The sequence below is a fragment of the Dictyostelium discoideum genome (genome assembly GCF_000004695.1).
Source record: "Dictyostelium discoideum AX4 chromosome 3 chromosome, whole genome shotgun sequence".
Taxonomy (NCBI): Eukaryota; Evosea; class Eumycetozoa; order Dictyosteliales; family Dictyosteliaceae; genus Dictyostelium; species Dictyostelium discoideum.
The window spans coordinates 1,543,211-1,563,439 of NC_007089.4; the positions used below are offsets into that span (position 1 = coordinate 1,543,211).

At 20.0% G+C, this 20,229-nt stretch overlaps 9 protein-coding genes across 9 annotated transcripts in view; 8 read left to right on the plus strand and 1 right to left on the minus strand.

Annotated features, from left to right (window-relative positions):
- The window catches only part of DDB_G0279039 (hypothetical protein), a gene marked incomplete at both ends in the record, with an annotated part of 3,226 nt that extends 2,133 nt beyond the window's left edge, over positions 1 to 1,093 (plus strand). Inside the window, 2 exons of the mRNA XM_636840.1 lie at positions 1 to 471; positions 592 to 1,093. The exon at positions 1 to 471 is cut by the window's left edge and continues 1,350 nt beyond it. Coding sequence (XP_641932.1) covers positions 1 to 471; positions 592 to 1,093 — 973 coding nt within the window. The remainder of the gene's footprint in view (positions 472 to 591) is intronic.
- Positions 1,094 to 2,403: 1,310 nt separating this feature from the next.
- DDB_G0279041 (hypothetical protein) lies at positions 2,404 to 4,317 on the plus strand (the record flags this gene model as incomplete). The annotated part of the gene is made up of 1 exon (XM_636841.1): positions 2,404 to 4,317. One exon carries the CDS (start codon positions 2,404 to 2,406, stop codon positions 4,315 to 4,317), a length of 1,914 nt encoding a protein of 637 aa, XP_641933.1.
- An 855-nt stretch (positions 4,318 to 5,172) lies between these two features.
- On the plus strand, positions 5,173 to 5,439 carry DDB_G0295473 (hypothetical protein; the record flags this gene model as incomplete). The annotated part of the gene is made up of 2 exons (XM_001732935.1): positions 5,173 to 5,318; positions 5,427 to 5,439. The coding sequence occupies 2 exons, from the start codon at positions 5,173 to 5,175 to the stop codon at positions 5,437 to 5,439; spliced, it is 159 nt and encodes a 52-aa protein (XP_001732987.1).
- A 309-nt stretch (positions 5,440 to 5,748) lies between these two features.
- DDB_G0279043 (ankyrin repeat-containing protein) lies at positions 5,749 to 6,351 on the plus strand (the record flags this gene model as incomplete). Its single annotated transcript, XM_001732936.1, has 1 exon — positions 5,749 to 6,351. The coding sequence occupies one exon, from the start codon at positions 5,749 to 5,751 to the stop codon at positions 6,349 to 6,351; it is 603 nt and encodes a 200-aa protein (XP_001732988.1).
- A 1,059-nt stretch (positions 6,352 to 7,410) lies between these two features.
- On the plus strand, positions 7,411 to 7,746 carry DDB_G0279073 (hypothetical protein; the record flags this gene model as incomplete). The annotated part of the gene is made up of 2 exons (XM_636843.1): positions 7,411 to 7,423; positions 7,502 to 7,746. The coding sequence occupies 2 exons, from the start codon at positions 7,411 to 7,413 to the stop codon at positions 7,744 to 7,746; spliced, it is 258 nt and encodes an 85-aa protein (XP_641935.1).
- Positions 7,747 to 8,114: 368 nt separating this feature from the next.
- On the plus strand, positions 8,115 to 10,056 carry DDB_G0279045 (hypothetical protein; the record flags this gene model as incomplete). The annotated part of the gene is made up of 3 exons (XM_636844.1): positions 8,115 to 8,668; positions 8,747 to 9,114; positions 9,233 to 10,056. 3 exons carry the CDS (start codon positions 8,115 to 8,117, stop codon positions 10,054 to 10,056), a joined length of 1,746 nt encoding a protein of 581 aa, XP_641936.1.
- Positions 10,057 to 10,344: 288 nt separating this feature from the next.
- Positions 10,345 to 11,050, minus strand: DDB_G0279047 (hypothetical protein; the record flags this gene model as incomplete). The annotated part of the gene is made up of 3 exons (XM_636845.2): positions 10,345 to 10,628; positions 10,754 to 10,790; positions 10,919 to 11,050. 3 exons carry the CDS (start codon positions 11,048 to 11,050, stop codon positions 10,345 to 10,347), a joined length of 453 nt encoding a protein of 150 aa, XP_641937.2.
- A 454-nt stretch (positions 11,051 to 11,504) lies between these two features.
- Positions 11,505 to 14,425, plus strand: DDB_G0279049 (hypothetical protein; the record flags this gene model as incomplete). The annotated part of the gene is made up of 3 exons (XM_636846.1): positions 11,505 to 11,752; positions 12,010 to 13,878; positions 13,993 to 14,425. 3 exons carry the CDS (start codon positions 11,505 to 11,507, stop codon positions 14,423 to 14,425), a joined length of 2,550 nt encoding a protein of 849 aa, XP_641938.1.
- Positions 14,426 to 16,594: 2,169 nt separating this feature from the next.
- Positions 16,595 to 20,131, plus strand: DDB_G0279051 (hypothetical protein; the record flags this gene model as incomplete). The annotated part of the gene is made up of 1 exon (XM_636847.1): positions 16,595 to 20,131. The coding sequence occupies one exon, from the start codon at positions 16,595 to 16,597 to the stop codon at positions 20,129 to 20,131; it is 3,537 nt and encodes a 1,178-aa protein (XP_641939.1).
- Positions 20,132 to 20,229: the final 98 nt, after the last annotated feature.

Sequence of the window (20,229 nt, forward strand, 5' to 3'; positions counted from 1 at the left end):
AAATGATGAAATTGATGAAAATATTGAATTTGAAACAACTTCATTAATGTCTGTTATAAATAATGGTAGTGGTAATGGTGATCAATGTATACCAATTATTGGAATTCAAGTTTTTAGTAATATAAAAATTGGTACCTATTTCTTAATTTTACCAAATACTTTTAAAATCATCATTTTTGATATGGATGGTTTAATAAATCAACAACCAAATCTTCATGAACAAAAACAACAACAACAACAGAATGACGATAATGATGATGATGATGATGATGATGATAACGATGAAGATGAAATTAATTTAAAATCACCAATTCAACCATTTATTGATAATCCACCATCATTTATTGGAAGAATTATCTTACCAAATTCTTTTACACAAAAAGAATTTTTACAAACTTTAGTTAATACAAAAAAGAAGTTATATAATTTATATATTTATTCAAATCAATTAGAAATAGAATTAAATTCAAGGTAATTAATAATATATATATATATATTTATATAAAAATATTTTTTTTAAAAAAAAAAAAAAAAATATATATATATATATTAATATAAATTTATATTATAAATTTTTTAAATTAAAATTAGAGTTAAAGGTTTAGAATTAATAAGTAAAGATCAATTAAAGTTAATTGATAAATTAAAGATTTATATAGAGAATTTAAAAAGTAATCAACAAGCTTTAAATGCAAAACTTAAATATGTTTGGGATAAAAAAGAAATTGATTCTGAAGAGATTAAAGAACTCTATAAGGTTGAAATGGAAGGTAAACCATTAAGTAATCAAGAGAAAGAATTGGCTAAAACTTTAAAACAAATCAATAGTCAAGTTAATATTTATTCTGAAAGATTAAATCAAGTAGAAAAGGATTTACAAGAAAATAATAATAACAACAACAACAACAACAACAACAATAGTAGTAATATTAATAATAATAATAATAATAATGGATTAATTTCAGTAACATCTTATGAAACAATACCAATTGAACATCAAACTGAAATTAAAAAAGTATTAAATTTACATGGTCAAAAGATTGAAGAGGATGTTACAAAATTAGAAAAATTATTAAAAAATATTCAAATTTAAAAATAAATAATAAAAATAATAATAATAATAATAATAATAATAATTCTGATTATTTTAGATATTTTTTCCTTTTCCTTTTTTAAATTTCAAATTTCAAATTTTTTTTTTTTTAATTTTGATTTTTAATTTTTTATTTTTAATTTTTTTTTTTTTTATTTTGGGGGCCAATGAAAGAAATCTGGTGGTTTGAGGAAAAACCAAAATTGATTTTTAAAAAAAAAATAAAAAATAAAGGAAAAAGAAAAAAATTATTGGGTAATTGCAAAGATACCAAAATTTTAATTTTTTTAATTTTTTTTATTTTTTTCCTTTTTTTCTAAATTGTTGTTGTTCCTTGTTTTACTTTTTTTGTGCATTGTTCACTTAATTCTCAAAGAAATTATGACGCTATGGTAAGTTTATGCTTTAGCCCCAGTGTATTGGTTAGATAAAAATCAAAAGTTATGTCTTGATTTATAAATATAAAAAAAAAAAATCCAAAAAAAAAAAGAAAAAAAAAAAAAATAAAAAAAAAAAGTGAATAAAAAAAAAAAAAAAAAACATTGTTAGTGTACCTATTTTTATAATAAAGTTATTTATATTATTAGAATAATTTTTTATTTTTTATTTTTATTTTTTTTTTTCATGTTTACTTAATCTCAATCAAATCTTATTCATCATCTTTTTTGTGTAGTTTATCTATTTTTAGGGGTTCCCAAATCAAAATTTGTAATCTGGTGGTGGGTGTGTGTTTTTTTTTTTTTTTTTATTTTCATTTTTTTTTTTTTTTTTTTTCATAAAAATTAAACACTACAAAAATATTAAAAATAATATATAATAAATACATACAAATTACCTACCTTATTATTATTATTTTAAAATATAACATTCCAATAGTTGTGTCATATCATCAGTACCACTCTCACTAACACACTCAAAATATAAATAAATAAATATACCCACATCCTGAACTGTTTTTTATTTTTTTTTATTTTTTATTTTTTTTATTTTTTTTATTGGTTTTTTTTTTATATCAAAAAAACATATTCATTTTTTTTTTTTTTTTTATTTATAATTTATTTTTGTTTTTTTAATTATATCAAATAAAAAAAAAATGAAAATAAAAAAAAAAAAAATAAAAAAAAGAGAGAAACGTAGAAACAACCACATTTTCATCACACTTCTATCACATATAAATTTTTAAAATTTTTTTTTTTATTAAAAAAAAAATATTTATTTGATTAATAAAAAAAAAAAAAAGTCCCCAAAAAAAAAAAAATAAAACAAAAACAAAATCAAGAACAAAATCAAAAAAAAAAAAAAAAAAAAAAATGTTTAACAGTTTTGAATTTAATTATTACAACGATTCCCCATCATTCCTCTCAGATGATTTAATTCCTCAATATAATAATCAATTCCAAAGTTTACAACAAAATCCACAATTAAATTATAATAATAATAATAATAATAATAATAATAATAATAATAATAATAATAATAATTATAATAATAATAATAATAATAACTTTAAAAATGATAATTTATTCCAAAATAGTAATTTATTTGTTTTCCAAAATGATTTAAACAATAATATAAATATAAATATAAATAATAATAATTTTAATAATAATAATAATTTTAATAATAATATTAATTTTAATAATTTTAACAATAATAATATAAATAATGGATTTACATATTCAAATAACCAAAACAATAATTTCAAACCTAATAACAATGGATGTGATGTTGAATATTCCGATCATTCAGTAATTTCAACACCAACTTCATCAATTTACAATGAAAATGAAAATAATAATATTAATAATTTAAATAATAACATAAATAATACTGACAATACTTGTAATATTCTAAATAATAATAACAATAGTAATAATAATGATATGAATAATAATAATAATAATAATAGTAATAACCAAAATGAAGTTACTAATATAAATAGTAATATTTCCCCAAACTATGAAAATCAAAATCAAAATCAAAATGAAAATGAAAATAATAGTAATAATAATAATAATAAACCCAATGATAATTTGGTTGAAAATAATACCAATCAAATAACAAATCCAAATAATATTGACCAACAACAAGAACAACCACAATTAAATCAAGTTGAAAATAAAATAAATAATAATAGTAATAATAATAATATAAATAATAATAATAATAATAGTGGTGAATTTTGTCCAGATTATGTATATTTTGTAAATAAACAATTGAATGAATTTTCAAATTGTCTACCAATTTTAGAAAAAGATATGCCAGATTTTGCCTCGACTATCAAGGGTATAATTAGTCCAAATATTGTTGGTTCTTCGATTAAAAATGAAAATAAATCAACACCAAATTCAACTTCAACATCAATTGCATCCTATTCATTTGAACTAAATCCATCAACTCCACTTGATGGTGTTTCTCACACAATTCAACAAACTTCACCATCAACTCAACCAAGTACTCCAGTTTCAAACGATATCATAGAAAATAATTCTATCACCGCCTCAACTCAAAATGTAAATACTGTAAATAATCAAACCACAACAACAACCACCTCCACCACCTATACATCAACTTTTGCCCTATCCTCATCATCATCATCATCATCTTCTTCTTCTTCTTCAAATGGTAGTGGTAAGAAAAGAGGTAGACCACCAAGAGCCAAATCTTCGACTGATTTAATTGGCTCGCCAAATTCATTATCAAACTCTTCTTCAACTGTAGTATTAAGCGCAAGTACACCATCATCAACAACATCAACAACAACAACAACAACAACAACAACAACATCAGGTACACCAACTGGAGAAACTCTTGAGAGTATTGAATCAAAGAGAAAATATCTTTGTCAATATTGTAAGAAACCAAAAAAGAATCACAAATGTGATCATCCTGATGCAAATAAAGAATCTACTGAAGAAAAGAAAAAAAGAAAACATAAAATATTAAAAACTTCAACCACTTCCATTGGTGGTGATATCACTATTAAAGATGAAAATATAACATCATCAGTTGTTGATAACAGTGTTTTTGGTTCACCTGAAATTACAACAACCTCTCTCTCTGATCCAACAAAACTTTTAATACCAATTTTAGAAGAAAAGGATAAAAATAGTGTCGTACCTTCATTAGATGAATCCATCAATAAACATTTTGATCAAGTTACTCAAGATAATGAAATTCATTTCTTTGAAATTCCAATTAATGATGGAATTGTCCTATTATAATTTAATTTAATTTAAATATAAATATAAATATAAATATAAATATAAATATAAATATAAATATAAATATAAATATAAATATAAATAAAATAAACAATATTTATAATAATAATAATCAAAACCTTTTTTATTAGTTTCAAAAAAATGGTAATCTTTTACTGAATTTAATGATTTTTTTTTTTTTTTTTTTTTTTTTTTTTTTTTTTTTTTTTTTGGGATTCAATGTCAAAGATCGGGGTTCTCTATGTACTATGACATTAGGAATGGTTTAAAAAATAAAAAAAAAAAATAAAATACTAATTAAATTCTGAAAATAAAATTTTTGATTAAAAAAAAAATTAAAAAAAAAAAAAAATGAAAAAATCACATTTCTTTTTTTAACAAAAACCTTTTTATTTTTTAAAGGTCAGAAGAGTTTTCTTCAAATATTTTTATTATGATTACAGAGAAATTTTTTATTTTCCCAATATACATTTTATAAACAAATAAAAAAAAAACTATTATTAAATTTTAAAATTTGGTTTTTTTTTTTTATTTTTTTTTAAATCATTTAAATCCAAAAAAAATAAAAATTCTATATATATAATTATTATTTAAAAATACTGGGATGCAACATTGGTAATTTATTTGAAAAGAAAAAAAAAAAAAAAAACAAGATATTTTTTTTTTTTTATTTTATTTTTTTTTTTTTTTTTTGAAATATCTTTGGGACCAAAAGAATTGGGATTTTATTATTATTGTTTTTTTTTTTTTATTTTTTATTTTTCCTTTTTCTTTTTTATATATTCAATCTGAATCATTTTTTTTTATTTTTCATTTCAAAAAAATTACATTTCAATAATTCAAATTCATATTAAAATGTTTGGTTTTATATATAGAGACCCTTCTCCAGCACCTCAAGGTAAAATTAGAGATGGTTCAAAAGACCCAAAAACACCAGGTGGTGGTGGTGGTGGTGGTGGTGGTATTTCTCCAAATGGTGGTGCTCCCCTTGGTGGTAAAGGGTTAGTAATTTTTAATTTATTAAAAAATTTTAAAAAACAAAATACCTCAGTTACTAATTTTTTTTTTTTTTTTTTTTTTTTTTTTTTTTTTTTCAAAAAAAAATTTAGATTCTCAATGTAGTTTTAACTTTATTTTGTTACAATTCGATAATTATTATTAAATCAAATAAAATTATTATATTTGGTTCATCTTCTATTTTAAAAAAAAATTATTTTTATTTTTAAAAATAAATTTTTTTTTATTTTTTTTATTTTTTTTTCAAAAAACGAAAAATTCTTTTTTTTTTTTTTTTTTTTTTTTTTTTTTTTTTTATTATTTAATCAATGTTTTGGGTGTTTTTCAAAATAAAAGATAATAACAGAGAAAAGGAATTATAAGAAAAGAAAAACAATTTTAAATTTTAGAAAAAAAAAAAAAAAACACACACACATGTCCTCTGTAGAAATAACACAAACAGATTCAAATAATAATACTGAAGAATATAATAACGATAATAGTAATAGTAATAACGATAGTTCAAATCAAAGTACGGAATTACCAAAACTACATGAAGCAATTATAAATGGTAATTTTGAAGATGTTAAAAAGATGATTGATTCTGGTAATGTAAATTTAGAAGAAGGTGATTTCGGTGGACTTCATCCATTACATTTTGCAGCACGTATGGGTAATATAGCAATTGGTCAATATCTACTAGACAAAGGTGTAGATATCAATGCAGAGAATAACTATGGATCAACACCAATCCTTGAAGCTGTTCGTAGAGGTGAAGTTGAATTTGTAAAGTTTTTAATATCGCGTGGTGCAAACCTCTCCATTGGTGACATTGACGATAATACACCACTTCATTTAGCCGTAATGTGTGAAGATGGTGAATTAATACCAATACTATTAGATGCTGGCTCGCCATTAGATGCTAAAAATAAAGATGATGAAACTCCAATTCAAGTCACTGAAGATAAAGATATTATTGATTATATAAATGAATTTAAAGCATTAAAAGAAAAACAACAACAACAACAACAAAAATAACAAAAATATCAACAATTAATTAAAAAACTTAATAAATAATTTAAACTTGTATATTCTTTAAATTTCCTCATTTTATGCCTTCATTTTTTTTTTTTTTTTTTTTTTTTTTTTTTTTTTTTTCCTCCCATGTGTGTGAATTTTTTTTATTTTTTTTTTTTATTTTTGGGAAAACAGATTCAAAAATTTTATATGTATTAATTTCACCAATAATTATTAATATAAAAAAAAAAAATAATAAAATTATGATTTGATAATAATAATAATAAATCATTGTATGTTTAACTTTTCATAATTGATTAGATTGTTTTGTTTTGTTTTGTTTTTTTTTACATTTTTTACCATTGATAAGTTTAATAGATATATACTATTTATGTATATTTTTTAAGAGGTTTCATAAATCTATTATAAAAAATCTCAAAAAAAAAAAAAAGATAATCTAAAAAGTTAGGTTAAAACAAATTTTATTTTTGGGAAAAATAATATATCTCAACCCACGTTTGGTAATAAAAAAAAAAAAAAAAAAAATTAAAAAAAATATAAAAAAAAAAATAATATTAATTTTATTTTATTTTTTAAATACATCTCTCCCATACACACCAAAATGGTTTTATCCAATAAAAAATAAAAATTAAAAAATTAATGATTAGAAAATAAAAAAAAAAATTGGATATTATTATAAATGACGTAAATTTAAACATTGGGTAATAATCCAAAAATAACAGTGAGAAAAAATAAAAAATGGGTTAACTATAACTATAAATATGTTTATTTGTTTTTTTTTCCATTTTTTCCATTTTTTTTTTTTTTTTTCAATAATAAAATTAAATTTTACATTAAATAATAATATAATAAAAAAAAAAAAAAAAAATAAAAAAATTAAAAAAAAAAGTAAAGGAAAAATACCTATAAATATTTTAATCATTTTTTTTTTTTAAATGCCGAGTAGCTCTTTTAACAATCAAAAGAATACAAATACAAATAAAAGTACTAGAGACCTAAAAAAGAAGAAATCTTCAAAATTTAATTTATTTATTTATATAAAAACTTGTATTTCCAATAATGACTTTAATAAGTAATTATTTAAAATTAAAAAATTAAAAAAAAAAAAAAAATAATTTATACTAAAATTAAAAAAAAAAAAAAAAAATAGAATTTTTGTCAAAATTGGTAAATAAAAATAATGATGAAAATAATGGATCAATTTCAATGAATAGAATTGAAAGTAGAAGTAGTATTAATACATCAGAGATTGATATTTTTAATTATAATACTATATCAAGTTGTAACAATACTCCTCAACCATCACCATATCACCAAAATAGATTCAATCAACCAAATTTTTTTGAAGAAATTAAAAGAGAAGATGATACAAGATTATTGGCATATTCTTTATAATTTTTAATAAAAATCTAAATGCATATAGAAATTCATTATTAATAATTTTTTTTATTTATTATTATTATTTAATTAATAAAAATTAAAAATTAAATATAATAATTTAAAAAATTATGGTATAATTTGAGATATTCTGTAAATTATTTTCTATTTTTGGAATTATTTAATCAAAAAAAATTGGAATTTAAAAGTGTTTAAAAATAAGTTTGGAAAAAAAAAAAAAAAAAAAAAAAAAAATTTTTTAGAAGTCGAAATTTGAATTTTTATTTTTCATTTTTTTTTTTTATTTTTTTTTTTATTTTTTTTTTTTTTAACCCTTCATTGTATTATATTTATACATATATATAATTAACATTTCAAAATAAGAAATGTTTCAAACAAGTGGACTATTCGGACAAGCCTCTACTACAACAGGTGGTGGTTTGTTTGGTACAGCAGTAACACCAACATCAACTGGTGGTAGTGGATTATTTGGTACAAGTACATCAATAGCTCCAACATCAACTGGTGGTGGATTATTTGGCACAAGTACAGCAGTAACACCAACATCAACTGGTGGGGGTGGATTATTTGGTACAAGTACAGCAGTAGCACCAACATCAACTGGTGGTGGTGGATTATTTGGTGGTGGTGGTGGTGGAGGTCTTACATCAAGTATTGGTCCACAAGGTGGTGGTGGTCTATTTGGAAGTACAACATTACCAACATCAACAAGTGGTAGTGGTCTATTTGGTGGTCAATCTTCAATTGGATTTGGTCAACCCAATAGTGGTAGTGGTAGTGTTAGTGGTGGTCTATTCGGCTCTACTTCAGTACAACAACCACAACAACAACAACAACAACCACAACAACCTTTAATTACAGAATCAACTAAATTCTCTGATTTACCACCACAATTAAAGAATGAATTACAAATTTTAAAGTATGTACAAGTAAATATATCAATTAATTAACAACAACAATAATATATTAATAATTTATTTAATTTTTAAAATGATAGTAAAATGATTATAAATAATAATTCATTAATGAATTCATTTTCAAATTATGATACAAAGATAAATGAAATATCGATTGGGTTGGATCAAGTTGCATCAGTTATGGATAATTTATTTAACAATTTCGATATTCATATTCAATCATTTAAATATTTAGAAGAATCATTAGCAAAACCATTGAATTCAGTGAATGAACAAGTTCATCTTTTATCAACACAATTTCATTCACCATTTTCACAAGCAAGACCTTCAAAAGAGATGGAAATTATCGTTGATAGTTTAGTTGAAAAAATTGATCGTATTAAACAAACTATATTATGTGTTACTCCAACTAATAAATCACAATCTCAAAATTTATCATTTCAAGAATGTAATATATCAATATCATATAAAAAAAAAAAAAAAAACTAATACATATATAAATATAAATATTAACAAACACACACACACACACACACACACACACACTCTCTCTCTTTTATTTATAGCATTTATATCAACATTACAATCAAATCAAATTATATTAAGAAATTTAGCATATATAGTGGATAATTTAGTAACAGAATTAGAAAGACATAAAAAACACTTTTTATTATATAAAAAAAAATATTATAATCAAAATTATAATCCATTTCTAAAACAACCAAAATTAAATGAAAAAACAGATTATCATGGTAGTAGTAGTCTTCATCATTCTCATTTTTCACAATCATCAAATCTTTTATCATCACAATCATCATTATTTGGATCTTCAATGTATGGAAGACAATCTCAACAACAACAACAACAACAAAACCCACAACAATCTCAATATTTACAATCATCAACATTTCAACCAATACAAACATCAACATCTTTTTTTAATCCAACATCAACAACAACAACAACGTCATTTGGCTTAACCAATAATAATAATAATAATAATAGTTTGGCAAGTAATAATAGTAGTGGTGGTAGTAGTGGTTCTAGTTTAGGTAGTTTAGGTAGTTTAGGTAGTGGTAGTGGAAGTGGATTATTTGGGAGTACAGCTACAAATAATAGTTTAGGTAGTACTTCAAGTAGTGGTAGTACAAGTAGCTCAATTGGTGGATCAAATTCAATCGTTATACCACCATTAGCAATTGGATCAATCACTAATAATAACAGTGGTGGTGGTTTATTTGGGAGTTCTAACTCATCATCAAACTCTTTAAATTCATTATCAACCTCATCAAGTAATCTCTTTGGACCACCTCAAACACCAACTTTATCAGGACAAGGTTCTACACTTGGCTCTGTGGTTTTTCAATCTCTGGTTCAGCTTCAAATTTAGATACACCAAATAGAAAGAAAAATTCATTAAATTCTTCAAAAAGATAATTGATTTGGGTGGGGGAATAGTATTTTAATAATAATCAAAGACATGAAAAAAAAAAAAAAGAATGAAAAAAAAAAAAAAAAAAAAAAAAAAAAAAAACAATAATTAAATAATAAAATAATAAAAATAAATAAAAAAGAATCAATTAACTTTTGAAATAATTAAATAAAATAAATAAAATTTATTATAAACAATTATTATATAATTAAATTTAACATTTTTATATTGATGATTTATTTATATTTATTTATCAGAATTTAAAACTAAAAATGCTAAATTTCCAGCGAAATTATTTGATTGTACAACTTTATTATCAGAGGTTAAAATGTATTGATCACCAAGTGGCATTATACCAGAGTTGTCACTAATTTCTGGTATAATATTTGATTTTCCAGTTTTTGTATTAATTAATTGAGCTGAAAATTGTTTAAAGAATAAATAAGATATTGGTTTTGGTCTACCAATAAAACATGTTGCTACACCATTTTCAGTTGTTAAAAATATTTTCCAATTTTCATTTGTTCCTCCTGAAAAAAAAAAATTAAAAATATAATGATGATTGATGTATTAATAAATAAAAAAAAATAAAAAAAATAAAAAAAAGTATAATAAATTATTTTTTTAATATAAATAATAAATATAAATATCATACCTGTTGCAGCAAAACTAAAAATACATTTATAATTTTCCTAAAATAAATTAAATAAATTAAATTAAATTAATTAAACAGTTTTTTTTAAAAAAAAAAAAAAAAAAAAAAAATCATAATTAAAAAATATTATTAATAATAAATTATACTACTACTACCACAACCTACTAAAACTAATTCAACAGTATCTAAATTACCTTCTGGTTTAATATTAAATTCTTTATCAATTTCTTCAGACAAGGAATTTGTAACCATTAAAAAAATAGTACAAAGAATTAATAAATATTTTAAAAAAGTCATTATTATTGTTATTGTTATTGGTATTGTTATTGTTGTTGTTGTTTTTATGGTAGTTTATTATTAAATTGTTATTTAAAAATATAATGGTTTGATGATGACAGACAATGGCACCACAGAGTGTGAAAATTTTTAATTTTTCATTTTTTTTTTTTTTCATTTTTTTTTTTTTAAATTTTTTTTTTTTTTTTAATTTTTTTTTTTTTTTTTTTTTTTTTTTTTTTTTAATTTAAAAAATGTTTATCCAAAAACAAAATTTTTTATTTTAAAAAAAAAAATTATTTCAAACACACACATCCACACCACCCATTCATATATCCAAAAAAAAAAAAAAAAAAAAATATAAAATAAAAAAGAAAAAAAAAAAAAACTATTCATTTTTCATTTGTTAATTATCCTTGTTAATTAAGGGATACAATATAAAATAATTTTCAATAACAAATTAAAATAAATAATAATGGTTAATAATTTTAGCAGCAATGGAAGTGATTTTATAAATAATATCAACAACAACAACAATAACAACAGTAACAACAACAGTAACAACAACAATTACAATTACAGTAATAAATTTAATTTAGAGGAAGAAAGAATACCAAATTTAAGAAGATCATGTTGTATTGTAAGAGTATCAGGAATTGATCAAAGTAATGGAACAAATCCCAATTTACAATCTACTAGATCAAGATCATTTTCATATTCATCGTAAATATTTCTTTTAATATCAAAAATATCTTTCACTAAATATATGTAACACACACACACTCCCAAAACTTTTTTTTTTTTTTCAGAATTTTTTATTTTCTTTTATTATCTATTCCTAAAAATTGTTTCACTTAAATTAATTTTTATTTTTCCCAAATTTTTATTTTCACAAAATATCTCCCCAAAAAAAAAATAAAAAAATAAAAAAATAAAAAAAAAAATCTAAATGTCTTGAAAAAAAAAAAAATATTTTACAGAAATGGAAAAATTATATTCAGTTGTAGTGGTTTTATCTTAGATTTAGAAAAAGGTTTAATTATTACATCACCAACTATATTTTTACCATTCATTCTTCAACAACAAAATGACAATAAAAGAAATATTAACAATAATAATAATAATAATAATAATAATAATAACAATAATCAAATGACAGAATCTAATATAACAAAAAATACCAAAAATTCAATTGAAAAGATTTTATCATTAATTAATATAGATATAATTTTAGAGAGTGATATAATTAATATAAGAAATAATGTAAATGAAAATAATAATAATAATGACTATAGTGATGATAAAATTTATGACCCAGTTAATTCATGGAGATCATGTAAATTTATAGATTACCTTAGTTGTAGTCAAAAAACAATAAATACCTTAAATCAATTAAAAAATCATTTCATACTATCAAACCAATCATCAGGATTCGAATCCTCATTTGGTTTAATAGTTTTAGAAATTAATGATAAATCATCATTAATTATTAATCAACAACAACAACAACAACGGCAACAAATTGAACATCAACAACATCAACATCAACAGCAACAGCAAAGAATTAATTCATCAGTTATAATTGGTAATAGTGTTGATGTGAGGAGTGGTAATAGTGTTTATGTTGTTGGTAGTCCATTCGGGTTTATATCACCAACCATGTTTTTAAATTCAATTAGTAATGGTATAGTTTGTAATTGTATTCAATCATCATCATCATCTTCTTCATCATTGTTTTTAATTGATGCTAGATCATTACCAGGTAATGAAGGTAGTGGTGTATTTAATAAAGATGGATTGTTAATTGGATTCATTGCACCACCAATTAGATCAAAGAATGATAAATTACCATTCACACTATCACCTGTATTACCAATTCATAGTTTTCTACCTAGAATTGAATCACAATTATCAATTTATCCTAAATATAGATTATCAAATAGTTTATCAGTGAGCTGTTTCGATCCAATTCAACAATCTGTAAATGATTGTCAAAATTCAATTGTATTAGTTCAATTTAAAAATTCATGGGGTTCTGGTGTATTAATAAGTGAATCTGGTTATATTTTAACAAATGCTCATTTAATTATACCTTCAATACCTTTAATTCAGCAACAAATTCAACAACAACAACAACAACAACAACAACAACAACAACAACAACAACAACAACAACAACAACAACAAACGAATCAAACAAAACAAACAAAATCATCCCAACAACAACAGCAACAACAACAACAACAACAACAACCACAACCATTCCCAATCGAATTGTATAAAGATAAAAAAGTAGATTTAAGAATAAGTTCAAATTCAATAATAAATAATAATCAATCATCATCATTACATCAATCATCAAATTCTTCATTTATTTGGTGTAAAGGTACTATTGAATATATTTCACATACTCATTTAGATATAGCGCTAATTAAAATCGATCAACATGATTTATCAATATTATTAAACGATAATAATAATAATAATAATAATAATAATAATAATAATAATAATAATAATAATAATAATAATAATAATAATAATAATAATAATAATAATAATAATAATAATAATAATAATAATAATAAAAATAATAATAATAATAATAATCAAAAAAAACATGAACCAATTAAATTTCAACATGTTATTTGTAATCCAATTTTAAATCCAAAATATGGAGAGAGTGTTTTTGTTTTAGGTTATCCTTTAATACCTCCAACTCAAAATCCACCAATTTCAGTTACAAAAGGTATAATTTCAAATATAGTTTATGTTGATAATTGTGCAGTTTCTTATCAAACTACTGCTTCTGTTCATAGTGGTAATAGTGGTGGTGGTTTATTCGATTTGTATGTATTTATATTATTATTATTATTTTTTATTTTTTTCAATAATAACAACAACAACACATGTATTAATAGTTTATTATTATTATTATTATTATTATTATTAAAAATTTAAAGAAAAGGTAATTTTTTAGGTATTGTAACATGTAATGCAAAACAAAAGAATGGTTTAATTATTACAGAATTAAACTTTTCAATACCAGCAACATCATTAATTCATTTCTTTCATTATGCAAACGGAACTGATGAAATGGGTTTGAATTTAATGAGATCAACTTCAACAGATAAATTTTTAAAAGCTTTATGGAAACTTCAAATTACACCACCTCCATTATCAAATACAAATAAAAATATCAATAATACTAACACCAATAATAATAACAATAATAATAATAATAATAATAATAATAATAATAATAATAATAATAATAATAATAATATTTCAACTTCAACATCACCCATAGCAGGTAAAAAATACTCTGAATTTTTAACAAAAATGAATCAACAACAACAACAAGATAACAATAATAAAATTCAAAGTAAATTATAAAAATATTGTATATAATATAAAAATTATATAAACTACTTCAACCACTACTAGTATCAAATAAACAATAAATAACAACAATAAAATAATTTAACAATAACCAAAAATAATTAATTAAAATTTAATGTATTAAAAAAAAAAAAAAAAAAAAGAAATAAAAAAATATTTATAATATCATTTTTTTTTTTTTTTTTTTTATATACAAAAATATGGTTGATACCACAAATTAATTTTATTTTTATTTTTTTTTTTATTTTATTAATTCATTTTAATTGGTTGTTTTATATTATTATCATTATTATTCTATACCCCACATTGAAAGTTGTATAAAAAAAAAAAGTTGTATAATAAAAAAATAATAATATAAATAAATAAATAAATATATTAAAATAGGAAAGAAAAAAAAAACAACAATAACAACAATAAAATAGAATCCCAATAAATTATAGCAACAAAATTTTTATATATCTTGTTGAATGAGAAAAATAATTAATGATAACAACAACAAACAACAACAAACAACAAAAAACAACAACAATTCAATCCACCTCAATAATAATAATGATAATGATAATAATAATTATAAAAATAAAAATAATAAAAAATAATAAAAATAATAATAACAATTACTATTTTGGATTGTGTAAGTGATAAAGACAATTGTGAAAGTGGGTGAAATTTTTCGTATTATTTATAAATAATTGAACACTCTATAATAACACCACTAACCAACCCTCTCAATAATAATATTATTAATAATAAAAACAAATTTTTATATTTTAATTTTTATTTTTTTTTATTATTAAAAAAAATAAAAAAAACAATGATATTGATAATAGTGATAGTGATACACTCAATGCATTGTTTTGTTTATCATTAATATTGAACATGTATTTTTTTTTTAATCTCTAACCCTATTTTTAGCCTATTAGATCGGTTTAAATTATTAAAACAAATAATAATTATTTGGTAATTATGAGTGTTTAGAAAGAGAATAAAAAATTTTTTAATAATTTAAGGAAAATAACACACAAACACACTATCACCCACTCACATTATCACACACACATTTTCAAGCACACAATATTAACTCCCTCTAATTGGGAAAAAAAAAAAAAAAAAAAAAAAAAAAAAAAAAAAAAAAAAAAAAAAAAAAAAAATTCTTTGTCACATTATCATTATCATTATTAATTATAATTTATTAATAAATTTTTATCTTTTTTTTTTTTTTTTTTTTTTATTTTTTTTTATTTTTTTATTTAATTATTATAATCAAAAAAATTGTTATTCTCATCATCAATAAAAAAATTTTAAAAAAAACAATTTTATCATCATTTCCATTTATATCCTATAATTTTAATAGAGAGGTGTATTGTCTGTTTTTGAAAGTGTGTAATTCATAATTATTGTTTTTATTTTTTTTTATTATTTTTTTATTATTTTTTTTATATTACTATATATTTTTTTTTTTTTTTTTTTTTTTTATAATATTTAATTTTTTTTATATTATAAATTATTTTATTCACCACCCATCAATAATAAAAATCAATAAGTAAAATAATTACATTTATCTTATTTATTTACCCTATATTAAAAATTTTATCTTTTTTTTTTTTTTTTTTTTTTTTTTTTTTTTATGTAAAAAAATTTTTTTTTTTTTTTTTTTTTTTTTTTTTTTTGATGATAATTTGTAAATAAATAGTATATAATAAATATATGTGTATATATTTATTATCAATAATTTTCAAAATGTATGTTTTTCTTTTTAATTACTATTTTTTTTTTTTTTTTAATTTTTTTTTTTTTTTTTTTTTTCTTCTTATACCCCATAAAAGTATTATTTGTTTTTGCCTTTGTTTTTTTTTTGTGAAAATAACACACACTACTACCCTGTTATAACCATTTAAAATATATTTTAATAAAAATGGAATTAGTATTTCGAAAAAAATACTTCAAATGTTTTTTATTCAAATAATATAGTCAAAAAATATTTTTTTATTTATTTTGTTTTTATTAAAATTTTTTTTTTTTTTTTTTTTTTGAAATAAATGTATTTTATATATATCTCATTGTTAAAAATAAAAATAAATACTAACCATTTCTATTATTATTATTTTTTTTTATAACAAAATTAGAAATTTTATTTATTTATTTATTTTTGTATAAAAAATAATGTCAGGAATTAAAAAAAGTGAAAATATAAATAATAGTATAAAAAAAACTAATTTCAATGGAGTAAACAATAATAATAATACTACTACTAATAATAATAATAATAGCAATATTAATAATAATACCAATACCGTTCCCAATATAAATATTAATAGTTTAAGTACATTACCAAATAATGATGATTTTAAAGATACTCCAAGAAAATCAATTTTAAAGAAAGGAATTTCAGTTTTTAAAAATTGGAATAATCAGCAAAATATTAATAATATTAATAACAACAACAACAATAATAATAATAATAATTACAATACAAATACAATTAAAGAAAAAGATTTTGAAAATTTAAATAATGATCAATTTATAATTAATAATAATAATAATAATAATAATAATAATAATAATATTGATAATAATAATTCAGATATTAATAATGAGGTATTATCAGATATGTCATTTACATCTATTGATGATTCAAACAATAATAGCAATAATAATAATAATAATAATGGATCAAATATTAATAGTTTAGGTGGAATGAGTGTTGGTAAAAAAATAAAATCATTCTTTTCTTCACCAATACTAAAATCACAACCAACAACTTCAATTTCAAATGAATCTTTATCACCTTACAAATCCCCAAAATTATCACCTTCACCTTCATTACCAGTTTCATTACCATTATTAACAAATAATAATAATAATAATAATAATTTATATAATATTACCACAATTTCAGAAGAAGGTGTAAATAGTGGTTGTGGTGGAAGCAGTATTAGTGGTGGTGGTTGTAGTGGTAATAATAGTTCAAATAATACTGGTACCACTAATACACCAAGAACAAATTCAAATAGTGAAATTAAATTTACAAAATATTCACCATCAAGATTAAATAGAACTTCAACTAGTGGTATTTCAATAGGATTAAATAAAAAGAATTATTATGAAATCATTGAAGAAAACGATAAATTAAAAAATGAAATGGAATTATTAAAACAACAATTACAATATTTTAGAAATGAAAATAAACAATTGGAAGAAAAAAATAAAGAATTATCTGAAACTAATGAAAAAATATTTAAATTATTAGATAATTCTTCAAAAGATAAAATATCAGTAATCATTTCAAATTCAACTACAACAACTCCACCAATTCAAAATTTATCACCAACTTTAAAAAATAATAATGAAATAAATAATACCAATAATAATAATAATGAAATAAATAATAATAATAATAATAATAATAATAATAATAATAATAATAATAATAATAATAATAATAATAATAATAAAAATAATAATAATAATAATAATAATATTAATAATAATAATAATAATAGTAATAATAATAATAATAGTAGTAATAATACTAATAATAATAATAATAATAATAATAATAACAATAATAGTTTAAAAAGAAATAGTTGCCAATCTGTATTAAATCTTGAAAATGAAATAAATGAAATCCAAAAGATGGGTTTTTCCTCAAATGGTAGTAATAATAATAATAATAATAATAATAATAAACAATTATATGATGCAATTAAAGAAATTGATGATGCACTTCAAATTTTAAATGACTCTTTATCATGTTCTTCAACGGTAGTTTCTCCAAAAATGATCAATAATTTACCAAATTTTATAAAAGATCAAAATAATATTAATAATAAAAATATTAGTAGTAATAATAATAATGGTAATGGTGGTGGACGTCGTAAAAGTAGTGAAATTAATGATGATATTGTAAATACAATTGAAATGCCAATTTTAAATATTACTACCGAAGTTATACCAACATCATCAACAGTATCACCATTATCATCGAAAAGATCATCGACTCAATACTTTAATTCAACTACAACAACATCCGCAATAGCAGATTCAATTTCACCCTCGATACAAGTTTCATCAATGTCAACTTCACAAAGAAGTTATTCAATGTTGGCTTTTATGGAAAAAGAACAACAACAACAACAAACTTTACAACTTACAATTGATAGTAATCCAAATAGTTCAAATAGCGATACAACTAATAGTACATTATCTACAACACCTACAAAGAAAAAAACTTCAAAATCTTTCATCTCGACTTCATTTACAAATTTAACAAATTTAACAAATTTACCAATTACAAAATATTCTAGATCATCTTCTTCTTCATTTTCTTCTTCCTCACCATGTTTACCTTTAATGCCACCAACTCAAATAAATAATAATAATAATAATAATAATAATAATAATAATAATAATAATAATAATAATAATAATAATAATAATAATAATACTATTACCAATAATTTTAATAACACTACTATTAATACTATTATTAATAATAATAATAATAATAATAGTAATAATAGTTCAACAAATCAATCAACTCAAAAAATATTATATTTTCCAATTGTTGAAACACCATTACCAGAGTCAATTCAAATTTCACCTCAAAAATTAATGGCAAGTAGAAGATCAACATCGACCTCATCAATATCAACTAAAACTCAAACAATCATAATTTCACCAAACTTAAACTCTTCACAATCTTCACCATCAATAGCATCATCATCATTAATAACACCAACTATCTCTCCAAAATTAAACTCTTCTCCAAATTCTTTAAACAATTTACCATCAATTACAACTTCAAATATAACTGAATACATTAATTCTAAAAATGAAATTCAAAATAATAATAATAAAAATAATAATAATAATAATAATAATAATAATAATAATAATAATAATAATAATAATAATAATAATAATAATAATAATAATAATAATAATAATAAAAATAATAATAATAATAATAGTAATATTAAAAATTCATCACCATCTTCCTCTTCATCATCCTTATCATCTATAATAAATTCAAATACTACAGTACTTAATAATAATAATAATAGTAATAATAATAATAATTTTAGTAGTTGTTTTTTACCAATTGAACAACAACAATATTTATCATCACCATCATCAACAACATCATCAACAGCATCATCACCATCATTTACATCATCACCATCGACCATTAGATCAACTTCACCAAATAATATTGGCTCATTAAACTCAACATCTACTTTTTCCCCAATATTGAACAATAATAATAATAATAATAATAATAATAATATTAATATTAATAATTTAATTAACCGTCGTAAAGCGTGTTTATCTCCAAATAAAAGAAGTTTTAGTAGTATTGATTTAAACAAATCTTCAAACAATAAGGTTAATATAAAAAGTGTGCATCTAAAGAGACAAATTTCAACAATATCTGAATCAAATAAAGAAAACATTATTAATCACAATAGTAATAATAATAATAATAATATTGATATTAATAATAATAATAATAATAATAATAATAATAATAATAATAATAATAATAATAATAATAATAATAATAATATTATTAATAATAATAACTCCTCAAATTCTAACAGTGATAATATTTTATCAAAATCTCCCTCTTTTAATTTAAACTATGATTATAATAATTCAATAAAGGTAAAAAATTTAGTTGAATTTTTTGAAAACTAAATAATTAAATAAAAAAAAAAAAGAATTAATAATAAATAAACAAATAAAAAAATGAATAAATAAAAAAAAAAATAAAAAAAAAAGATGAATTTTATCTA